Raw genomic sequence first — 20,442 nt, 5'->3', positions numbered from 1 at the left:
ATTTCAGGCAGGAGAGGGAAACCAAAAAAGGCTGGAAGACGTCGTCGGCACCCCTTCCAAAATATTAAGCAGGTAGAAGACTGCCTACTTTACTGTTGGTTTAGCTCAGGCCTACATCAAGGTACTTGGCAGCTCCAAGGCTCCCACACGTGTCCTCTCACACATCCCCTGAGCACCTGGGACAATGTCCTTCCCAACTCCGAGCAGCTGCGGATCCCAGCCCTACTCTTCCGTAAAATTGGCTCTGACGCCCTCACCCCACCTTCCGCACCCACAGGGACAAGGCTGTCCCTCGCCACCTGCACCGCAACAGACACACACACACACACATACACACACTCTCCAGGCTACCCAGACCGCTTTCACCCTGTAATAGGGTGAATAGGGGACCCCGGGAGGCGAGGAGGGTGAGAGTTGCCCAGAGCCCGGCCCCCGCCCCGGGACAGAGTGCACAAGCCCTGCCCCTGCTTTCCTCTCCACCTGCCTGGGCTGACCGTGCTCCGCAGCGGTTCTGGCTCCCTGACGCCGCGGCTCGGGGGCGGGGCGTCTCGAGGCTCCGCCCTTCTGACGTCAGCCTAGCGGGGCGCGGCCTGGCAGGCGGCCGGAGGTTTCAGTCGCAGTCCCGCAGAGCGGCGACTGGAGGCAAGCGTCACGGCTCCGGAGGATGCGGCTGGACCAGGATGCTGCCGCGCCTGATACTGCAGCTTGCGGCCCTCCTCAGCCTGCTCCTCGGCTCTCGCGCGCACGGTAAGGATCGGGGTCTAGCCCTGCCCTCTCCGCGCCCGCCCCGCTCCCTCTCCTACCGGTCGTCACTCCTACATTAAAGTTCTGAGTCCCACGGAGAATCCCGTCTGGTTGGCCCTCTACGGAGAGGGGCGCCCATTATCTCCCCGCTCCCCGAATCTCCCTCATTCTGGCAAGCCTGGGTCTCAGGCTCACCCGTTGTAGACGTGGAAGAGACTGAGATTGACTGGGGGAGTGGGGAAGTATGGATAGAGAAGTTAAATGACCCCCCCCCCAAGTCACCGTCCACCCGCCTCCCTGTGAGTCATAAATTTACCCCTGGCTTTTTTGTTGTTCTAGTTCAAATGAAGGGACTGCTGGTCCCTCTGGGGAATTACTTTGATCTCAGTCTGACTCTACCTTCCCTTAGCTCTCCGATTAATCTATTTCTGCCCCGTGCCATGTCACCCTATCTCAGCTCTTTTCCCCCACTATTACCTGTCCCCCCCATCGGATCATCCCTTCTCCTTCTTTAGCCCCCAATACTCTCCCACTGCCACCTGCCTCCCTCCTCCCTACTGCTACTCCTTAGCTCTCCTAACCCAGCCAGAAATCCTGGAAAGTTTCTGCAATTGAAAAGACTAAATCCTGAAGGGAGAAAATGAAAGGGCCGGGAGCCGGAGGGACCAGGAGCGGAGGCAGGGAGAGCAGGGACTGAAACTGCTTCTACGTGACGCCAGAATACGAAGTAAAACATGCAGTCACCATTCACATGATAGAGAGCTGAGCTGGGGATGTGCAGCCCAAACACCACAGTGACCCACTGTGTTTTTCACTTTCCGTATACTGTTTTGAAATCGAGACACAGACTTGAGGATCAAAGACAGTATAAGAAAGAAAGCAAGGGACCGGGACAGATGTGCTTTCTAATTGAGAATGACAGTCAGAAAAAAGAAGCATTATTAGAGAGATGATGAGAAGTTGGAGAACAAGGGAAGCCTGGGAGTCGCTGTCAGATGGAGAGACATTAAGGGATCGAGGAGGAGAGAAGAGGAACTGAATGTGGGTATTGGCCGTGTACTTCATTGCACTTGATCGGCAAGACTCTTAAAGTAGGTGTATTTATCACATTCTTACAAATGAGAGAACAAGTTCAGCGAGGTTAAATGATTTGTCTGAGTCACACTAGCAAGTGCTAGTTTGAGGCTCTTGAAGTTAGAGTTTCCCATGGTGAAAGGTGTGGGTGGCTGTGAGGGGAAGACGGGAGGTGGAGAGAGGCACTGGTACTTAGTATATCACCTTGGAGCCAAGGGTGCCAGCTCTTTGTGGAAACGTCCTCAGCCCAGTCTAGACCCAGGACTGCCTGTCCTACTCAGCCTAAGGTTGGGCATCTGGCTGCAGTAAAGCCCTCCTAGAAGTGGGGGGATGGGACAAGCACTCAGCTTGGGGTTCTGTGAAGAGAAACAGGTAGATGCCAACTAGCAGGATATCTGTGTACCCAAAGAACTCCAGAGAGGGGGGCCTTGGGCTAGAGCCAGGGCTGGGGCCAGGGTGGGGACCAGGTGTGGGGATGGGGAGCAGGCCTTGGGATGGGGCTGGAGCAGGGACAGGGATTGGGCAGAGCCAGGGACCAGCTCATCTGAGAGCTCATTGTGGGCACATCTTAGCCCTCAGCCCCTGCCTTCTTGCCTGGGATGTATCACACCCACCTTGGCTCTTCTCAACCAGCACTTCTGCTTCTGATCACATACAGCACAGGACAGGGATTTAAGGACACTATACTAGCTCTGGGATCAGACACATCTGGATTCAAAGGCCCACTCTACCGCTTACTACCCCCATTGACCTTGGGCAAGTCACTTAACCTCTCTGAACCTTCATTTCTTCTCTGGTAAAATTGGGGTAATAAATGCCTGCCTTGTAGGATTACTGTGATAATTACATGAGACAGTACATGTAAAGTACTTAGCTGAGTGCTCAGCTCAAGGTAAAGTGCTCAGTAAATGGGAGCTGTTAGAATGCCTGCCACCATCACCACCATCATCTCCTCCCTGGCGGGGAGGTGGAGGGGGCCTCTGCTAGCTCTGGTACTGACACTGTTCTCCCTGCGGACAGAACTGCCCAGACCTTCATCTGCGTGGTTTGAAGCAGAATTTTTCTACCACGTCCTCCACTGGACTCCCATCCCGAATCAGTCTGAAAGTACCTACTATGAAGTGGAGCTCCTGCGGTAAGCAAAAGGGAGGATGGAGAAAGGAGGGAGGTGAGTGAGGGAGTGGGTGAGTCCATCCCCTTCTACCCACCCTGGCATGGGAAGATACCTGCCTTGTTACTGAAATGACACCAGGAAGGACCCTGGCACATATCCATCAGATGACAAGTACTGATCAAGTCTCATATGGGCTGAGTAGCGTGCTGGAAGCTCTGGGTGAGAAAGCCAAGGTGTTGCCTTTACCCTCAAGATTTTTCCATCTTATTGGAAAAACAGGAAAAGCATCCATAAGCCAGTTGGAGAACAAGGAAGCCCTAAGGACTACAGATGTAGTTGGGAGAAGGGAGGAATTGGGCTGTGTTGCAGGGAGTGGCAAGTCTTCCTGGAGGAGTTGGCGTTTGAGCTACTCGTATTCCAATCTAAGAGTCTTCTAGAGCACAGAGAAATTGGTACAGAGTCCCAGAACCAAGGGAGATCCCCTTGCAACTAGACCCCCCGGACTAAAGGGAATACCCTGAGGGCTATACCATCATGAGAGCTCTCCCCTGGCCTCTTGCTTCCCTCCTAAAGGAGTTAGGTTTGAGCACAAGTTCCTCTCCCAATGCCTACCCCGCTATCTCCCCAGGTATGGAGTAGAGCCCATCTACTGGAACCCCATCCGCAGCTGTAGCCAGACCCTGGTGCTGTCCTGTGATCTCACCATGCAGACCCTGGACCTGTATCATAGCAATGGTTACCGAGCCAGAGTCCGGGCAGTGGACGGAGGCCAGCTCTCAAACTGGACCTCTCCCAACACCCGCTTCTCTGTGGATGAAGGTGCTTTTCCTCCCCGGGGCCTAGAACATGGCTTTCAGGGTCCTTTCCAGCCAGAAGCTCTAGTCTAGAACTTTTCTCTCCGTTCCCATAGCTCGCCACATCTGCCTGGCTTCCTGGCCGGGGATTTAGTTGCCCAAACAAGCCTGAGTCAGGACTTTGGAGAAGGTTTAGATGAAAATAGCCAAGTTATTCAAGATTTAAAAGGGAACTGGAGTTGTTTATCCTACAGAAGAGAAGTCTTGGGGTGAGTTGGGGCAGCTGAGTCACGAGGGCCAGGTTGGTGTACTTGTAGGGTTCTGGGAGAGGAAGCAAATCCATAAGCACTCAGCATAGGGCAGCAAGCTGGAGGCAGAATTTCGATCAGGTCCTCCTCCCTTTAAGAATGAATTCCTCGGGGTCAGGGTGTGAGGCTTTGAAGCAGGGAGGTGCTATTGAAGCAAAGTTGGGAGTTTCTCTCTGCAGAGAGAAGAGAAAAGAATAAGCCCCAAATGTGATGGGATTCTTTCCTTCTGCAGATTGGGACTGACTGTGCTCTATGTGTGTAGCAAGGCTGCTCTGCAGAATTCAGAATGATGCTCTTGGAGGTCATTGTCTCCCAAATGCCTGCCCACAGGCCAGTTCACCACTGGCTGCAGAAACGTCACTGTGTGTGTGTTTAAAATAGACGTTTCCAGGGCCCAGCTTCCAAAATTCAGATTCACTGTGTCTTGAGTGGGTCTGGGCATCTGCGTTTTTAACATGCTCCCCAGGAAATCCTTATGTTCTGCCAGGTTGAGAAACCTGTAGCCCAGGTTTTAGGGTGGGTAAAGCTTGACCCTGGAGGCCAGGTACGGATGGGGTGCCCAGGCCCTCCCCAGCCTGCAGGCCTCATGGTTTTGTCTCCCAACTCAGTGACTCTGACAGTTGCCGGCGTGAAGCTAGAGATGCACGATGGCATCATCCTTGGGGTCATCCAGCTCCCCAGGCCCAAGATGGCCCCTGCAGGCGACACATATGAAAGCATCTTCCACAACTTCCGGGAGTATGAGATTGAGGTTCGCAAGGTACCAGGACGATATAAGGTATGGGATTCCCCAAGGCCAGGCTTCCCTGTCTCCTGGGCCGGAAGTGCCTTTTGTGTACCCCTGGGGAACTTTGCCAGCAGAGTTGAGAGAGCTTGTGGGGCAAGTGGGGGGAGCTGAGATGGCCTCAGCCCTCAAACCTGTGCTTCTGCCAGGTGTCAGGGAAGGCAGTGCCCGCTAGGTGTCAGGCAGCGCGGGAGACGTTATAACTATTGCTTCCAAACCCCTTGCAGATGGGGGTTTTATTCCATGTTATAGGTGGGGAAATGAGGCTCTCAGAGGCTATGAAAATGCCCAAGCACACTCCCATAAGTGGGGGATCTGGAGTCTGCAAAATCCATCCTCTTTCCTTTCAACCGCAGTTGATTCTAGCCCCTTCTGGGATGGTCCTCAGTATCTATAAAATACTTCCTTTTCGCTTTTTTTTTTTTTAACATCTTTATTGGAGTATAATTGCTTTACAGTGGTGTGTTAGTTTCTGCTGTATAACAAAGTGAATCAGCTATATGTATACATATATCCCCATAACCCCTCCCTCTTGCGTCTCCCTCCCACCCTCCCTATCCCACCCCTCTAGGTGGTCACAAAGCACCGAGCTGATCTCCCTGTGCTATGCGGCTGCTTCCTGCTAGCTACCTGTTTTACATTTGGTAGTGTACATATGTCCATGCCACTCTCTCACTTCGTCCCAGCTTACCCTTCCCCCTCCCCGTGTCCTCAAGTCCATTCTCTACGTCTGCGTCTTTATTCCTGTCCTGCCCCTAGGTTCTTCAGAACCCTTTTTTTTTTTTTAGATTCCATATATATGTGTTAGCACACGGTGTTTGTTTTTCTCTTTCTGACTTACTTCACTCTGTATGACAGACTCTAGGTCCATCCACCTCACTACAAATAACTCATTTCGTTTCTTTTTATGGCTGAGTAATATCCCATTGTATATATGTGCCACATCTTCTTTATCCATTCATCTGTCGATGGACACTTAGGTTGCTTCCATGTCCTGGCTATTGTAAATAGAGCTGCAATGAACATTGTGGTACATGTCTCTTTTTGAACTATGGTTTTCTCAGGGTATATGCCCAGTAGTGGGATTGCTGGGTCGTATGGTAGTTCTATTTCTCGTTTTTTAAGGAACCTCCATACTGTTCTCCATAGTGGCTGTATCAATTTACATTCCCACCAACAGTGCAAGAGGGTTCCCTTTTCTCCACACCCTCTCCAGCATTTATTGTTTGTAGATTTTTTGATGATGGCCATTCTGACTGGTGTGAGGTGATACCTCATTGTGGTTTTAGTTTGCACTTCTCTAATGATGAGTGATGTTGAGCATCCTTTCATGTGTTTGTTGGCCATCTGTATATCTTCTTTGGAGAAATGTCTATTTAGGTCTTCTGCCCATTTTTGGATTGGGTTGTTTGTTTTTTTGCTACTGAGCTGCATGAGCTGCTTGTATATTTTGGAGATAATCCTTTGTCAGTTGCTTCATTTGCAAATATTTTCTCCCATTCTGAGGGTTGTCTTTTCGCCTTGTTTATGGCTTCCTTTGCTCCTTTTCGCTTTTAATACAAACTAAATCATGGTAATCACAGAGATCTTGGGCTGCCTCTAGAATGCAGGGTTTTTTATCTTAGAAAAAGAACACTGAAGGGGGTTGGCCTTCAGTGCTTTAGAGCATCTCTAAAGGCCCCTCCAGCTCTCAGCTTCCATGTGGCATGGAACAAGGATATCACGTTTACTGCTCTGATTGTTTTCGTTTCAGTCCTATGACAAGATAAAACATGAAAACTTTAGCCTCCCAGTCCCGAGAGGGGTGGGAGAGTTCTGTGTCAGGGTGAAACCATCTGTCAGCTCCCGAGTGAACAAGGAGGTCTGGTCCAAGGAGGAGTGCATCGTGCTCACCCCACAGTGTGAGTTGGTCAGGGCTGCTGTCGGGGCAGGAGGGAGGCAGGAAGGGCCTCGCACGTCTGAAAAGCATTCCATTGAGGGCTGCCGATGTGGGGCACTGTGCTAGGCGCACCCCAACTGCGACACAGCTCTCCATCCTCACACAGCCCTATGAAAGAGCTCCTATTGTCCCCATTTTAGAGATGCAGAAACTGAGGCTCATTACCTATAAGCAACTTTCAGGGTGTGGCCACAAAGCCAGGTCTCCCAATTCTGCGGATGCTTCCACTGGAGCCCAGCTGCACCCCCAGGAGCCCTTCTGCAGCACCCCTCAGCCAGCTGTGCTGGTTCCTGTTTGTTACATTCCTCTGCTATCTTTTCTTAGAGCTGGGGGCACCAAGGGCTTCTCCAAACTTCCCCTCGTCCCCTTCAGAGGAAAGCAGAAGTGAGCTGACTCCTCCCCACAGCTGCAATAGTCAGCAAATTCTGTGCCAGGCTCTCAGCTCAGAGCTGGAAAGGGGAAGGAGGGAAGGGAATATGGCCTGTGAAGGCCGTGGTTCTGCCCGCAAGGATCTTACAGTCTGGCTGGGAAGACAGGGTGTGCCCAGAGCAGGCTGTAACTAGCTACTCAGGACAACATATGTCAAGTGCCCGGCGAATCACGCCAACAGTCAGTGCGCTGGGAGTGCCCAGTCCAGTGTGGGCAGCGTCCAGCAATGACCAGAGGGACTCCTTACTTTTCTACAGTACATTTCAGTTTCTGGCAGACACGCACAAACTCATTGTCATTTCAGCCTCACTCACATTGAAGCAGAGTAAGGCACCATCTGCGTGCCGGGCGGCCTTAAGAGCTTTTCAACATCCACTCACTGATATAGAAATAGTTTTTTATACAGGTCTGGGTTCAAATCTCAGCTTCGCCACTTATGAAATATATGACCTTGGGCAACTTGCTTAACCTCTCTGGGCCTCAGGATGCTAATCTATAAAAATAGGGACGATAATAGTATTTACCTCCTAAGGTGGTTATAAGAATCAGGTGACATAAGTACAGTAGTCCCCCCCTTATCCGCGGGGCATACGTTCCAAGACCCCCAGTGGATGCCTTGAAAGCACGTATATATACTATGTTTTTTCTCTATACATACATACCTATGACAAAGTTTAGTTTATAAATTAAAGAAAAATTTAAGAGAATGCCCAAATTGACAACATCACTACTCTTGCACTTTGGGGCCATTATTGAGTAAAATAAGAGTTACTTGAACAAAAGCACTGGATACCACAACAGTCCATCTGATAACTGAGGCAGCCACTAAGTGACTCATGGGTGGGATCTGCTGGACAGAGGGATGATTCATGTCCTGGGCCAGACAGAGTGGAGCAGTGTGAGATTTCATCATGCTACTCAAAACGGCACACGATTTAACTGATGAATTGTTTATTTCTGGAAATCTTCCATTTAATGTTTTTGGACCACAGTTGAACACAGGTAACTGAAACCACGGAAAGCAAAACCACAGATAAGGGGGGACTATTATAAAGGGCTTGGTTCGTGATAAGTGCTGTGTGCTTCACAACCATCTATGAGGTAGGCACTATTATTTTGCCCGTTTCGTAGATGGTAAAACTAAGGCTCAGAAAGGCTAACTAATTTGTCCACAGCCTCACAGCTAGTAAGTGGTAGAGCTGGGATTTGAACCCAGATCTGGCTGCTCCCAAAGCCTCCCTTCTTACCTTCTGTACCATCCTGCCCCACTGCTACGTATGCCTTCATGTGAGTTCTGTGCAGAGAGCTGGAGGCCATGTGTCTAGTGAGGGAATCCTTCAGGGCAGAGGTTGGAGGGCCAGGCAGGGACTCCCAAGAATCCAGGCAGGGCCTCCAGAGTTGTGGCCTAGAGGTAACCTGGGGGGATGCGGGGGGTCACTCGGCCCCTCACCGAGAGGCTCCTGAGAGGGGCCATGGGATCCTCGGGGACTGCCCCTCCATATCCCACGGCACCAGGCTGTAAACCCATCTCTCTGGGCCCGCAGATTTCACCGTGACCAACCTCAGCATCTTCTTCACCTTTGTCCTGCTGCTCTACGGAGCCCTGGCCTTCTTCCTGGCCCTCCAGCTGTATGTGCGTCACCGGGGGAAGCTGCCTACCGTCCTGGTGAGTCTCACGGGGAGGCCACCGTCCCATCCTTCCCGGCCCCACCAGGACTCCGGGAGGCAGGGAGCACCCCCCCCCCCAAGGCAGTCCGTACCCTCAGCCCTGACATTATCAGAGGCACCTTCGTCAAGCACGATGGGGGCGGAGGGAGGGCTTGAATGCCAAGCCCAGGACGGAGAATGTTGCCTTATAGTGGCCCAGATAAGACACAGTAATCCCAACCCACCACGCACCATTTTGTTACTATTTGCTAATAATTGGCCACGAACCAGCCCCTGTGCATTAGTACCTCGGAGTCAGGTAGTTATAGCCTCACTTTACAACTGAGGAAACTGAGGCGTAGAGAGATTGTTACATGCAGAGGGTCCCACAGCCAGGAAGAGTCAGGGCCGGAGCCCAGCCTTTCCCATCCCTAGAGGCTGGCGATGGGTGCTCTGGAACAGGAAGACAAAGGGCTGCTGTCAGTGTGGGAGAGAGCAGAGCGGAGAGGTGATGCTGAGAGGCAAGCATCTCCGGCCCTTCCCACAGCCTCTCCTCTTGCTACACAGTGCTGACAAACACCACATTTGTAGTCAGCCGGCCTCCAAAGTTCAACTTGCCGCATTGAGCAGCATTTCCAGACCACAGCCCGTCTCTGGCCTGGGATTCAGACTGGACCAAAGGTGGTCCCCACAGCTGACATTACTGTGATGGTCGAGGGCTCAGCTGGAAGGGTGGGCTCCTTCAGGGAGACCGGGGCCCAGGGAAGCTCACAGCTGGAAGGGGACCCTCCACAAGGATCCCAGGATCTCTAGGAAAAATAAGGAGAGAGACAAAGGCCCTCTGAAATTATTTTGAGTAAGAACTCTGGGATGGGGATGGAGGGGAGAGAAGAGGGGTGGGGCTGCCTGCTGAGTGCACCAAGGGGCCTGCCCTCAGGGATGCGTAACTAGAGAGCAGAGTGGTAGGAAAGGACCGCTGGATGGGAGAGTCTTAGTTGGGCTTGGGAAAAGGCATCTAGTAAGAGAGAGGTAGCTATTGACTTACAGTTACCAAGCATCTACAACATGCAAAATGTTGTACGGAAGCAGCTGAGTAATGTGGCCACTGGTCCCAAGGGGCTTGATTACGGCTGGTGGGGCAGCAAACAAATCAACTATTAAGTTTAATGCAAACCAGTGAAATGGACATAGATGCAAAAATGCCAAAGGAGATGACAAGCAACCTCTGGTTTTTTTGTTCCTTCTGAACGTTTGGATCACAGAATTGACTTGTCCTCATGAGTTTTTTCCTCCTCAAGATAAGTACAGCCCAGTTTCCTTCCTCTAATGATCACAGCCATTACTAACTTTATAAATAACTGAGAGAGCACCAAGCACTTTCACATGCATTTGCTTGTTCTCATTCATTAGCTGCTTTGATCTGATCTTCAATGATTATCAAAGTAAGCATTGTTAAACAAGTGGGGATTACAAATCGGGACAGTTGAGTACCAATTCCAGATTTATTTGTTCTTTGCTGCTGTGTGACACTGGGCAAGTCATTTAACTTCTCTGAGGTTCAGTTTTCTCCTCTAGGAAATAGAGATAATAATACTTCTTTAGAGAATTATTGGAAAGTAAAATTCAATTCACCAAGTGTTTATTGAGTGCTTTCTCTGTACCAGGCACTGTTCTAAGTATTTTACATGCATGAACCACAACTTGAGGAAGCAATACTGTCATTATTTCCATTTGCATAGGAGGAACTAAAGCACAGAGAGGATAAATGATTTGGCCAAGGTGACACAGCTGATAAGAGGCAGACCTGGGATTTGAACCCGTGAAGTCTGGCTCCAGAATACACATCCTTAGTCACCAAGCCATATGGTATCAATAGGGATCCAACCAATATGAGTTGCATTAGAGTCATCACATACAAAGGGAACAAGGGCAAATGTGCAACAGTGAGTCAGTAAATCAGTCAACAAACCTTTGGAGTGCCTACTATGTGCCTGCTCAGTTTAAGCTCTGGGAACAAAGTGGCCAATAAGAACAGACGACTCCTGCCCTCAAGGAGCTTCTATTCTGTTGGGGTTGGGGACTGAGTGTGTGTGTGTGTGTGTGTGTGTGTGCATGTGGGGGCACAGAAAAAAAAAAAAAAACTCCAGGAACTAAGTGCTAGGAAAAAATAAACTAGGTTAATGGGAAGAGAGTGTCTGGAGCACTGCTTTAGCAAGGGTGATTGGGAAAGTCTCTCTGAGGAGATGACATCTGAATTGAGACCTGAACGATAAGGAGGATACAGCCATACAAAGTGCTAGGAAAAGAGTATTCCAACCAGGAGCAGCCTGTGCAAAGGCCCTGAGACAACACTGTCCAGAGCAGAAGCAACACCAGTGCGGCTGGGGCAGAAGAGCAAGGGGGAGAGAGGTTAAGTGACTTCCCTGGGACTCTGGGCAATTAATGGGGAGCGAGTCCTCCTCAGCTGCTAGCTCTGTGCTTGTTTCACTGCCCCACGCTGTGTTTATGGGAGTCACTCAGGGAGCGGAGAAATTAACTCGGTGTCTCACATCCAGCATTATAAGAGATGAAATGAATAACATGGGATAGGATAGGACAGGACAATACAATAGATCACAGGGCACAGGTAGTAACGATAAGTATTATTTTGTGAAATTGGTTTCAATCATATATGAGTTATATATTTATGGGCTATTTATATACAGGTTATTGTGTAACACATTTCTTACTTGGGGTCATAGTGAAAAAAAGTCTGAAACACATTTCTAGATCTCAATGGGTCCAGCCTGCTTTCGGGTTTGAAAAGCACTGCTGATGGAGCCTCCTGAGAACGTTCACCTTTCCCTGCAGCCTCCCATTCTGCCTGTCATTCTGTCTGAACTCCAAGAATACAGGCTTCTTAGGTATCTGGCCTGAGTCCAACTGAGAATTGCATGAGGAGGAAAACTCAGTTCTGAACCAAAACCAAAAGGACAAGTGGCAGTGTACCCCAGGCTCTGCAGCACCCCCTCTGTTGGAGAAGTACCTCCTGAACCCCTGGCCTCCCCTGGCCACACTGGGGCGGGTTCCTGCAGGTGACCCTCCCACCCCTCTCGCTCTACCCTCTCCTCCCCAGGTCTTCAAGAAGCCCAGTCCCTTCAGCCTCATCAGCCAGCTTTCCTGCCCAGAGACCCGAGACACCATTCATCCCCTCGATGAGGAGGCCTTCCCCAAGGTGTCCCCAGAGCTGAGGGACTCGGAGCTGCACGGCAGCACGGACAGCGGCTTCAGCAGTGCCAAGCCATCCCTGCAGACTGATGAGCCCCAGTTCCTCCTCCCTGCCCCCCACCCGCAGGCTGGGGGTACTTTGGGAAAGGGGGCGACCCGGTTGCCGGAGAACAGCTGCAGTAGCGGCGGCAGCAAAAGTACAGACAGCGGGATCTGCTTGCAGGAGCCCAGCCTGAGTCCTGGCACGGAGCCCAACTGGGAGCCGCAGGTGGGGAGCGACAGCCGGGACCAGGATGACAGTGGCATTGGCCTGGTCCAGAACTCTGAGGGGCAGCCTGAGGGTGTTCAGGGTGGCTCAGCTTTGGACCATGTTAGTCCCCTGGGACCGGAGGTGGCTGCGGGAGAAGACCCAGCCGCAGGGGCCTTCCAGGGCTACCTGAAGCAGACCCGGTGCCCAGAGGAGAGGGCAGCCGAGGCAGGCGGCCTGGAAGAAGAGTCCTCCTCAACAGATGGCCTTGGCCCCAAATTCAGGACATGCGTGGATGCTGAGGTGGACTGGCCTCTACCAGCCCTGGCCAAGGGCTATTTGAAACAGGACCCCCCAGAAATGACTCTCACTCCCTCAGGGGCCCCAGCTGGACAGTGGAACCCACCAACTGAGGATTGGTCACTCCTGGGCTTGACCAGCTGTGGTGACCTTGGCACATCTGACTGGAGCTTTGCCCATGATCTTGCCCATCGGGAGTGTGTGGCAGCCCCAGGCGGTCTCCTGGGCAGCTTTGACTCAGACCTGGTCGCCCTGCCACTGATCTCCAGCCTGCACTCAAGTGAGTGACTCAGGCTAAAGGGCTGCTTTTGGTTTCCGCTGCACCCTGCCTGGACCCAGAGGGGCCCCAGGGGATGAAAGTGAAGCACAAGGCCAGTCTGGGCACTTTTCTGCAAGCGTAGTGAGGCCAGCGCCAGGCCTGGTAAGTGTCCAGGGCAGGAGGAAACTAAACTAGCACAGGGTACATAGGTGGCATTGGCCTCCTGTGCTGACGGAGCCCTGCAGACTCTGGCGGAGCTGAGAAGGGCAGGGCGGAGATCTCCACCTCCTTGGGACACTTCCCACATTGTAAAGGACTACTTGCTCAGGGGAATCATGGGGCTTTTTGGAGCTGTGGTGAGGCCACCAGGCTGAAGTCAGCTCAGCGAGCCAGGCCCCCCTGCTGAGGCCAGCCATGTGTCAGGGCCTCCAGCAGGATAGAGGGCTGAGAGGATGGAGGCTTCAGGGCCTCGCTGCAGGGGCCATTTCTAGGAGGTAAAGGAGGGAGCAGGGGCCAGAGGGAGCTGAGATCCAGAAGGGGGCTTCTGGCTCAGAATCCAGTGCTCTGGGGATGTCTTGTGTCCATCTGCAGGCAGCGCCCTCTTTCAAGCAAATAGAGCAGCATCCCCCTGGGGCACTTGGAGTGGCCAAGCCACACACTACCCTCACCCTGCTGCCCACACCATCTTGCTGACAGTACCAGCGAAACCATGGGTGTTTGTACTGGTCAAAACTCAGGCCTTCTGGTGGCCTCTAGGCTTGGACGCCACCTTATCTGCCCAAGAGGGTCAGGGTTAGGACCTGCGCTTGTGTTTGCTGCTGACGTCCAGCTACAGGACAGGACACTGGGGTGGGACCTCTGTTCAATGATCAGCTGTGCGACCTTGGGCCAGCCACTTCTCAGAGGGCCTCAGTTATCCCATCTGTGACGTAAAGAATCTCTAGGGGACCCTTCTAGATGGATGGATGTTAGCCAAGCTGGCTTCTGGGGTGACATCTCCAACCCCAACTGACCCTGGGTAGGGAGGAAGCCATGCCTGCACAGAGCCGGCTTCTTTCCCATGCCGCGGGCTAACTGATGTAGCAAGAGTGCATGGCACTGTGCTGAGAGAACAACCAGACCCTGGGCCCAGAGAGGGGGCAGGTGTGGGCCCTGCTTCCCCGCAGTCAGTTTAGAATCTGTCTGCAAAGCCAGTTTACAGTCCGTGGGCAGGGAACCTGGGAGGGGTGATAGGCCTGGGGTGTGCCCCCCCCAAGTCATCCTCGGCCCTGTGTTCTCCGTGGCATTCTGGGAATAGACATCAGGCCCAGGGAATCCACCCAGAGTCCCTTCCACTCTGCCAGGAAGCTCGTAGGCGCCAGTCCGATAATAACTCCCTCTAGAAACAGGCTTGAAGGAGGGGTTTCTCAGCGTTTCCTTGGAAGGTTTATTTATTTATTTTGTTCATTTATTTATTGAAGAGGCAGCAAGATACAGGGAAAGAGTTCTGGGTATTTCGATAGCCTAGGAGTTCTCATTCTGATTTCACTGTTTCTAGCCATGTGACCTTGGGAAAGCCACTTTTCCTCATCTGTGAAACCAGAAAACGTTGTCTGACTTGTTTCATTCATAAGGGTGTGAGGTTCCACTGAGGACGAGGATGTGAATGTGCCTTGAACACAGGCTCTGTAAATGAGTGACATGTGTTTTTTCTTCCAATAAATTGTCAGAACCACAGGAATCTTGGGAAACCAATCAGATTTCTGATGACACAGTGGCTGGTAGAGACATCAAGTTGTTGATGATCAAGAATGATAATGAGTAGGATGTGCGATGTTGCTTTAAGCTACCAAGACTGAGGACTTAGGCTCAAATCAGGTCCAAGTCCTCACGTTAACATTTATTTTCTGTGACCTTGGGCAAGTTTCTTACTAAGTTCCAGTTTCTTCATCTATAAAATGGGAATAATCATTCCTCATGGGGATGTCAGGAGGTTTAAATGAGATCACACATAAAGAGTTACATTTAAAGCTGTGCAGGGAAATGGACAGTTTTTCTTGGAAACGGATGAAAATGAAAGAGCTCATGAAAAATGTATGTTAAGTATGTAACGAAATTGCTGAAAGGGTACGGGAGGAAAGATAATGAATGCAACGTAAGGTAAAGAGCATGTAATGTAATGAAAGATAATGAAAATGAGTGTAAATGAAAGAGTATGCAGAGGGTTCTTTAAGAAGACTGAAAAGGAAACAGTGGGACGGAAAACACTGTCTTTTGGATGTGAATTCTGACAACTTGAAAGGAGACCCGATGGCCCCTCCCTTCCAGGCAGACAGCAGACCAGGCATTCCTGGAGCCCCGCCAGCTGCTCCCCCCAACCTGGAAGTGTGTTCCAGCAGTACTTCTCATAAGTGCGGAAGCCATCTGCATTCAATTCTAAAAGCAGCCTCCCGTTTCCACGAAAAGCCACGTGTGGGTTTGAGGCTCTCCCGGAGCTCAGCCCAGCCGGTGGAGCAGACCCAGGGCTTGGGGCCTGAGTTTTGGGTACACTTTGCTCTTTGTCGCAGCCTGGATCCTCCAGGAGGTGGTCGGGGACACCACATCTCTGTTCCCCTGTGTCGTCTCTGACGATGCCTCTCCCCTTTTACTCTGAGAAAATAACCAGTTCTGGGGAAGCACTGATCCTATCCTCTTCAGAGAACTTGACTAATCTCATACCGTTTGGGACCTCCTCAGACTTTTGCCCCGAAGGCCTCCTTGTCAAATTGGTGTATGGGGTTGGTCACTTCCTCCTGGAAATGAGTGTTGGAGATGGCGGCTGCCCAAGGGAAAGTCCTCTGGGGCATGTTGGATGAAGCCTGGCTGAGACGTGAATAGGAAGTTTCAGAGAGTAAGAGGAATCCCTCTCAAGGAACTGAGGCCAGTTTGGATGGAAGAGAGGAAGCATGGAGTAGTTCGAAGGAGAGAGTGCAGTCCAAGCACGTGAGCTCTTGCAGCAGGCTTCCCTTACGTGGAAGGAGTGGGAGTTTGTGCCGGGTCTCCTCCTCTTTTAAGCTGCTTTCTGACCACCCAGCACGGCCAGGGCCATGGGAGAAACTGAGAGAGTTCTTCCAAACAGCAGTGAGACACTGCCAGGCTTCTCGGGAATTTGGAATAAAGTCCCCAAGAGATGGCCCTGTTTGTTCCTACACTGAGAAACCTCCTTCGAGGGCTTTTCCAAGCAGAGGGATGGGTGATTCTGCATTTCTATGAGCTAATGGAACTTCCTCTTAGTAGGGAGATGGGAAGTGGGCCAACACTGACTGAAGAGGAAATTCTACTGAACTCTGTTTTCCCGAGTTTGTAAATAGCTGTAGTCAAAGGGTCTGCCTCGTCTTTCCCCAAAGATCTCCATCCCTCCCCACCCCACTCCCAATGCACACACAGTCACAGGACACACATCACCCCTGAGATGGTCCCACCCACTGCACTGAATGGAGCCCACAGGGCAGTGCGAGTGGAGGGTCGCTGAGCCCCGCCCACGAACGGCAAAGAAGGGGGTCTTGCTGTGCCCACCTGGGACAGCACACTGGTAACCGCGTGAGGTAGTTCTAGCAGTTTAGGCTGATTTTATCAAACCCCAGTCTAGAGGACGCTAGGTACTAGAAGGCATGACTCATCTATTTCCTGTACGGCTCATGGGTTTGGGGGTTTCTTTTAAAGCAAATCCACAATTAAAAAATTTTTATTAACCATTTATGATCAGTTTTATAGATGAGCCACCACACCTCACTATCAGCTTGATCTTAACTTCATTTTCACTCCCGTAAACGTTCAAAAAGGGTGCTGGGACCCAGTAAACACTGACAAACAAGGGTTGGGTGAGGTGAAATTTGTGTTTTAGAAAGATAACCCTGGTCAGTACGCAACAGGGTCAATACACCCTGGCATGAGTCAGAAGGAACCTGGCAGAATGCAGGGTGAACTGGTTTGGAGGCATTCCTTGTCAGCATTTCATTTCTTCAAGACACACATTATCCAGCACGTACTATGTGCCCAACATGGCACTCGGCCCCGGGCCCAGAGTGGTGAACAAAAGATGTACAGCTTCATGGAGGGCACCTCTGCTTATGAAGATAATCACCAAGCTACTCAACAGACTAACAAACATATTACTATAATCAGTGATAAGAGCCATCAAGGAAACTAATATCCACACACAAGACGGAGGCAAGCAGCAGAGAAACTGAACAGGAGGTTGTATTAGTCAGCTCAGGCTGCTGTAACAAAATACCGTGCTTCAACAACACCACAGTTATTTCTCACTGTTCTGGAGGCCAGGATGTCCAAGACCAAGGTGTTGGCAGATTCATTTCTTGGTGAGGGCTCTCTTCCTGACTTGCAGATGAGGCTAAAGATTCATGATGGCCCCTTCTCCTTCTCCTTCCATAGTGGGATGGGATGGGGGTAGGGGTGGTAGAGAGCTCTGGTTTCTCTTCCTCTTCTTGTAAGGATACTTTTTCCACTGTGAGGGCTCCTCTCTCACAACCTCATCTAACCCTAATCACAAAGGCCCCACCTCCTAATACCAGCACATTAGGGGTTAGGGCTTCAACATATGAATGGGGGGACCACAAACATTCAGTCCACGACAGAGGCTTAAACAATAATCCAATTAAATGAGCAGGGACAGTGGGAAGAGAGAGGAAGTGACAGATTCAAAAGACAATTTGAAGGGAGAATTGGCAAGACTTGGTGACAGCCTGGAGTGAGAGAAACAGGAATCAGAGGTACTAATCATACTTCAATGTGGATGATGAGAAAAGTGAAATATGGCCATGGAAGGGAGACATGGGCATGGGGGAAAAGGGGAGATGGTGAGTTCTGGAGTTGATATGACAGGTCAGCCAAGGAGAAGATCCTCCAGCAGTTGGCAAGGCAGGCCTGGCACTGGGTGAGGGCTCAGAGCTGAGGATTCGGATATGAAAGCCTTTGTGCTATGACCCACTTAGGTCAAGTTCACATTCAAAGGTATGGAGAAGACCACCAAGCTCCTCTGCAGCCAATATACAGTTAAAATACTCACGTCATGATCGCCCACCTAGAGGAAAAGCAGGCTGCCATTCCTCTGCTCTTAGCCATGCCTATGCTGGGCACCTGTCTTGCAGACCCCACTGTCATTGGTGCCATGTTGTTCCTCGGACAATCACAGCCCATCACAAGGGTGCAGCTGAGGGGTTTTAGTAAATCAGCTGATCTGTGGGGCTGGTTAGCTCTGGAGTAGGCACAGGGAGGGGTGCTGGTGAAGATTGGTACATGACCAGCAAAGGTCTGGGTGTGGGTGCCACACCTGTATACCTCTACCTGCACAAGGAAGGAGGGGCTGGTGGAGGTTAAGTCCTCATGATGGCCCTGGAGAGAACAGACACGTTCTTCAGGATCCTGCTAACTAGTCATGCAAATCCTAGGCACCCCACTACCTATCCCCCAGGGCACTCAAATCACCTGGGGGTACTTGTCTTCCTAAACTTTTCCTCAAGGCCCAGAATTTCTAAGGCTAGTTCCCAGGGACCTGCTTAATAAACAAGTTCCAGGTGATCAAGTTGCAGGTGACTCCCATATACATTAAAGTCTGAGAGTCACTGCTTTCGAGAATAACTTGATGATTTGCTGCTTGTTCTATTAAACTCAACCCTTCTCTCCTCACTGCTCCTAGATGGTATCACACAGTCCATACCTTTAAATGCCATCTGGATGCTGGTGACTTCCAAATGCCCAAGCAGGACTTCTCCCTAACTCTGCTGCCTCCTGAGCAGCTCCATTTAGATGTCTAGCACGCATCTCAAAAATATGTCTACAACAGAACTCTTGACTCCCTCACACACTCATTCCTCCCCCAGTCTTCCCCTCCTGAGTAAATGGCGCCATCATTTACCCAGTTGTTCATAACAAAAAACCAGGAATCATCCCTTCACAACACACACCTGATCCATCAGGTAGGTCCTATCAGCTCCACCTTTCAAATAGATGGTGAACCCAACCACTTGTCACCACTCCCACACGATCATCCTGGTCAAATCCATTATCATGTCTCACCTGGACCACTGTTCATCCCCTTCCTGCCCCTCTATTTCCACTCCTGCTCCGTTAGTCTAATCCAGCATGATTTGTACAGTATATTTACTCTAGTGCAGTAGCCAACATGATCTTTATAACATATGACTCAGGTCATGTTATTCCCCTGCTGGAAGCCCTCTCCTTTGCTCTTGGTCCAAATGGGTGGTAAAATCCAGATGAGTTGGTATCTGCCCACTCTCTCGACACACCTGCTGCAGCCTCCCCCTGCCCACTCTGCTTCAAGCTAATTTCCATCTCAGGTCATTTGCCCTTGTTCCTCCCAGGTCTTATCCTGCATTCCCTCCTCATTTAATTCAAGTGTCTCCTCAAATGGAGACTCTTTGAAGAAGTCTCTCCTCACCACCCTCCCCAAGTATCCGCCCCATCTCTACTTCATCCCTCTATCCCCAACTTATTTCCTTCAGAGCACTTATCATTATCTGAAGTGACATGATCGATTTATGTGCTTATTTGCTCATAGTCTGTCTCTCCCAATAAAATATAAGATCTGTAAAGACAGGGACTTTATCTCTTTTGTTCACTCCTACATTCCCAAACTTCAGTTTGTATTTGTTGAAGGAATGAATGAGCAAGTAAATAAATGAATACAGACAGACTTACAATATAAGGCTGTAAGTGCTGCCTTAGCCTAGATTGCCCCATCCAGAAGCAGAGCCTGATTCAAGGACTTGAGGGCAGGTGGTTTATTTAGAAGGCAATCAGAGGGAACAAGAGTGAGGGAACAGGAGAAGGAAAAGCCAAAACAAGAATATGTTATCAGGCTGGTCATGCTGGGAGCAACTGGACCCTGATCCCAATGGAATGTTTCTTGGAGCATATAGAGGCCTCTTCCAACTGTCCCCTGAGCACTGACAGTAGAAGTCCTAATCCATCAGCTCCTGAACTTCACTGGCTGAGGCTTCCCCCAGAGATGTTGACTCATCTGTACTCTCGGGCTGCTGGTGAACAGGGCTGCATGGGCTCCCCCAGAACAGAAGGAGCCAGGGCAGAAAGCAAGTGATGTGCAGTGGACACTGCAGAAGAGATTGATTAGCACAAAGTCGGTCAGAGCCCACTCAGAACTGGCCAGAATCAGGGGTGGAGCCAAGAGGACATAAGAGATCATAAGAAGCATCAGCTGAACGTGCTGTGATGGAGATGTGCACAGCGGTCCATAGGAGGGGCATTTGGTCCAGCTAGAGTGTTCAATGCACGTTTGTTGGACTGAATTGAAAGGAGTAAAATACACGATTTATTAGATTATGCTAAGTGAGGTTGGGAGACTTGCAAAACTTGAGATAAGATCTGAGCCCACAGTTCAAACCTGGGGCAAAGAAACCACACATCTAGTAGAACAAGCACTGTGTGGCATGATACAATGGAGTGAAGAAAGCAAAACACTCACATGGAGGAAGTGCCCATCAGTCCACCCAGGCTGAAAGGACCAATCCATGGACAAGCTTCCAAGGCAAGGTGGCTGGTCTGGAGATGCCCCAAGGGCAAAAGGGAAGAGGCAACAGA

The 20,442-nt window shown here is 50.7% G+C and overlaps 1 protein-coding gene across 1 annotated transcript; it reads left to right on the top strand.

The window, feature by feature from the left end:
* Positions 1 to 592: 592 nt before the first annotated feature.
* IL10RA (interleukin 10 receptor subunit alpha) lies at positions 593 to 14,731 on the top strand. Its single transcript, XM_061202493.1, has 7 exons — positions 593 to 747; positions 2,839 to 2,953; positions 3,561 to 3,751; positions 4,643 to 4,812; positions 6,572 to 6,719; positions 8,731 to 8,852; positions 11,949 to 14,731. The coding sequence occupies exons 1-7, from the start codon at positions 681 to 683 to the stop codon at positions 12,873 to 12,875; spliced, it is 1,740 nt and encodes a 579-aa protein (XP_061058476.1). The 5' UTR covers positions 593 to 680; the 3' UTR covers positions 12,876 to 14,731.
* Positions 14,732 to 20,442: the final 5,711 nt, after the last annotated feature.

This window comes from Eubalaena glacialis, chromosome 10 (genome assembly GCF_028564815.1).
Source record: "Eubalaena glacialis isolate mEubGla1 chromosome 10, mEubGla1.1.hap2.+ XY, whole genome shotgun sequence".
Classification (NCBI taxonomy): domain Eukaryota; kingdom Metazoa; phylum Chordata; class Mammalia; order Artiodactyla; family Balaenidae; genus Eubalaena; species Eubalaena glacialis.
The sequence above is the reverse complement of the archived record's forward strand: the minus strand, read 5'-3'. Positions and strand labels throughout refer to the sequence as shown.

Excerpts from the sequence above, each read along its gene's own strand:
- IL10RA (XM_061202493.1), top strand. The coding sequence starts at position 681 with ATGCTGCCGCGCCTGATACTGCAGCTTGCGGCCCTCCTCAGCCTGCTC. Across the intron at positions 748-2,838 it reads CCTCGGCTCTCGCGCGCACG|AACTGCCCAGACCTTCATCT; the intron begins GTAAGGATCGGG and ends CCCTGCGGACAG. Across the intron at positions 8,853-11,948 it reads GGAAGCTGCCTACCGTCCTG|GTCTTCAAGAAGCCCAGTCC; the intron begins GTGAGTCTCACG and ends TCTCCTCCCCAG.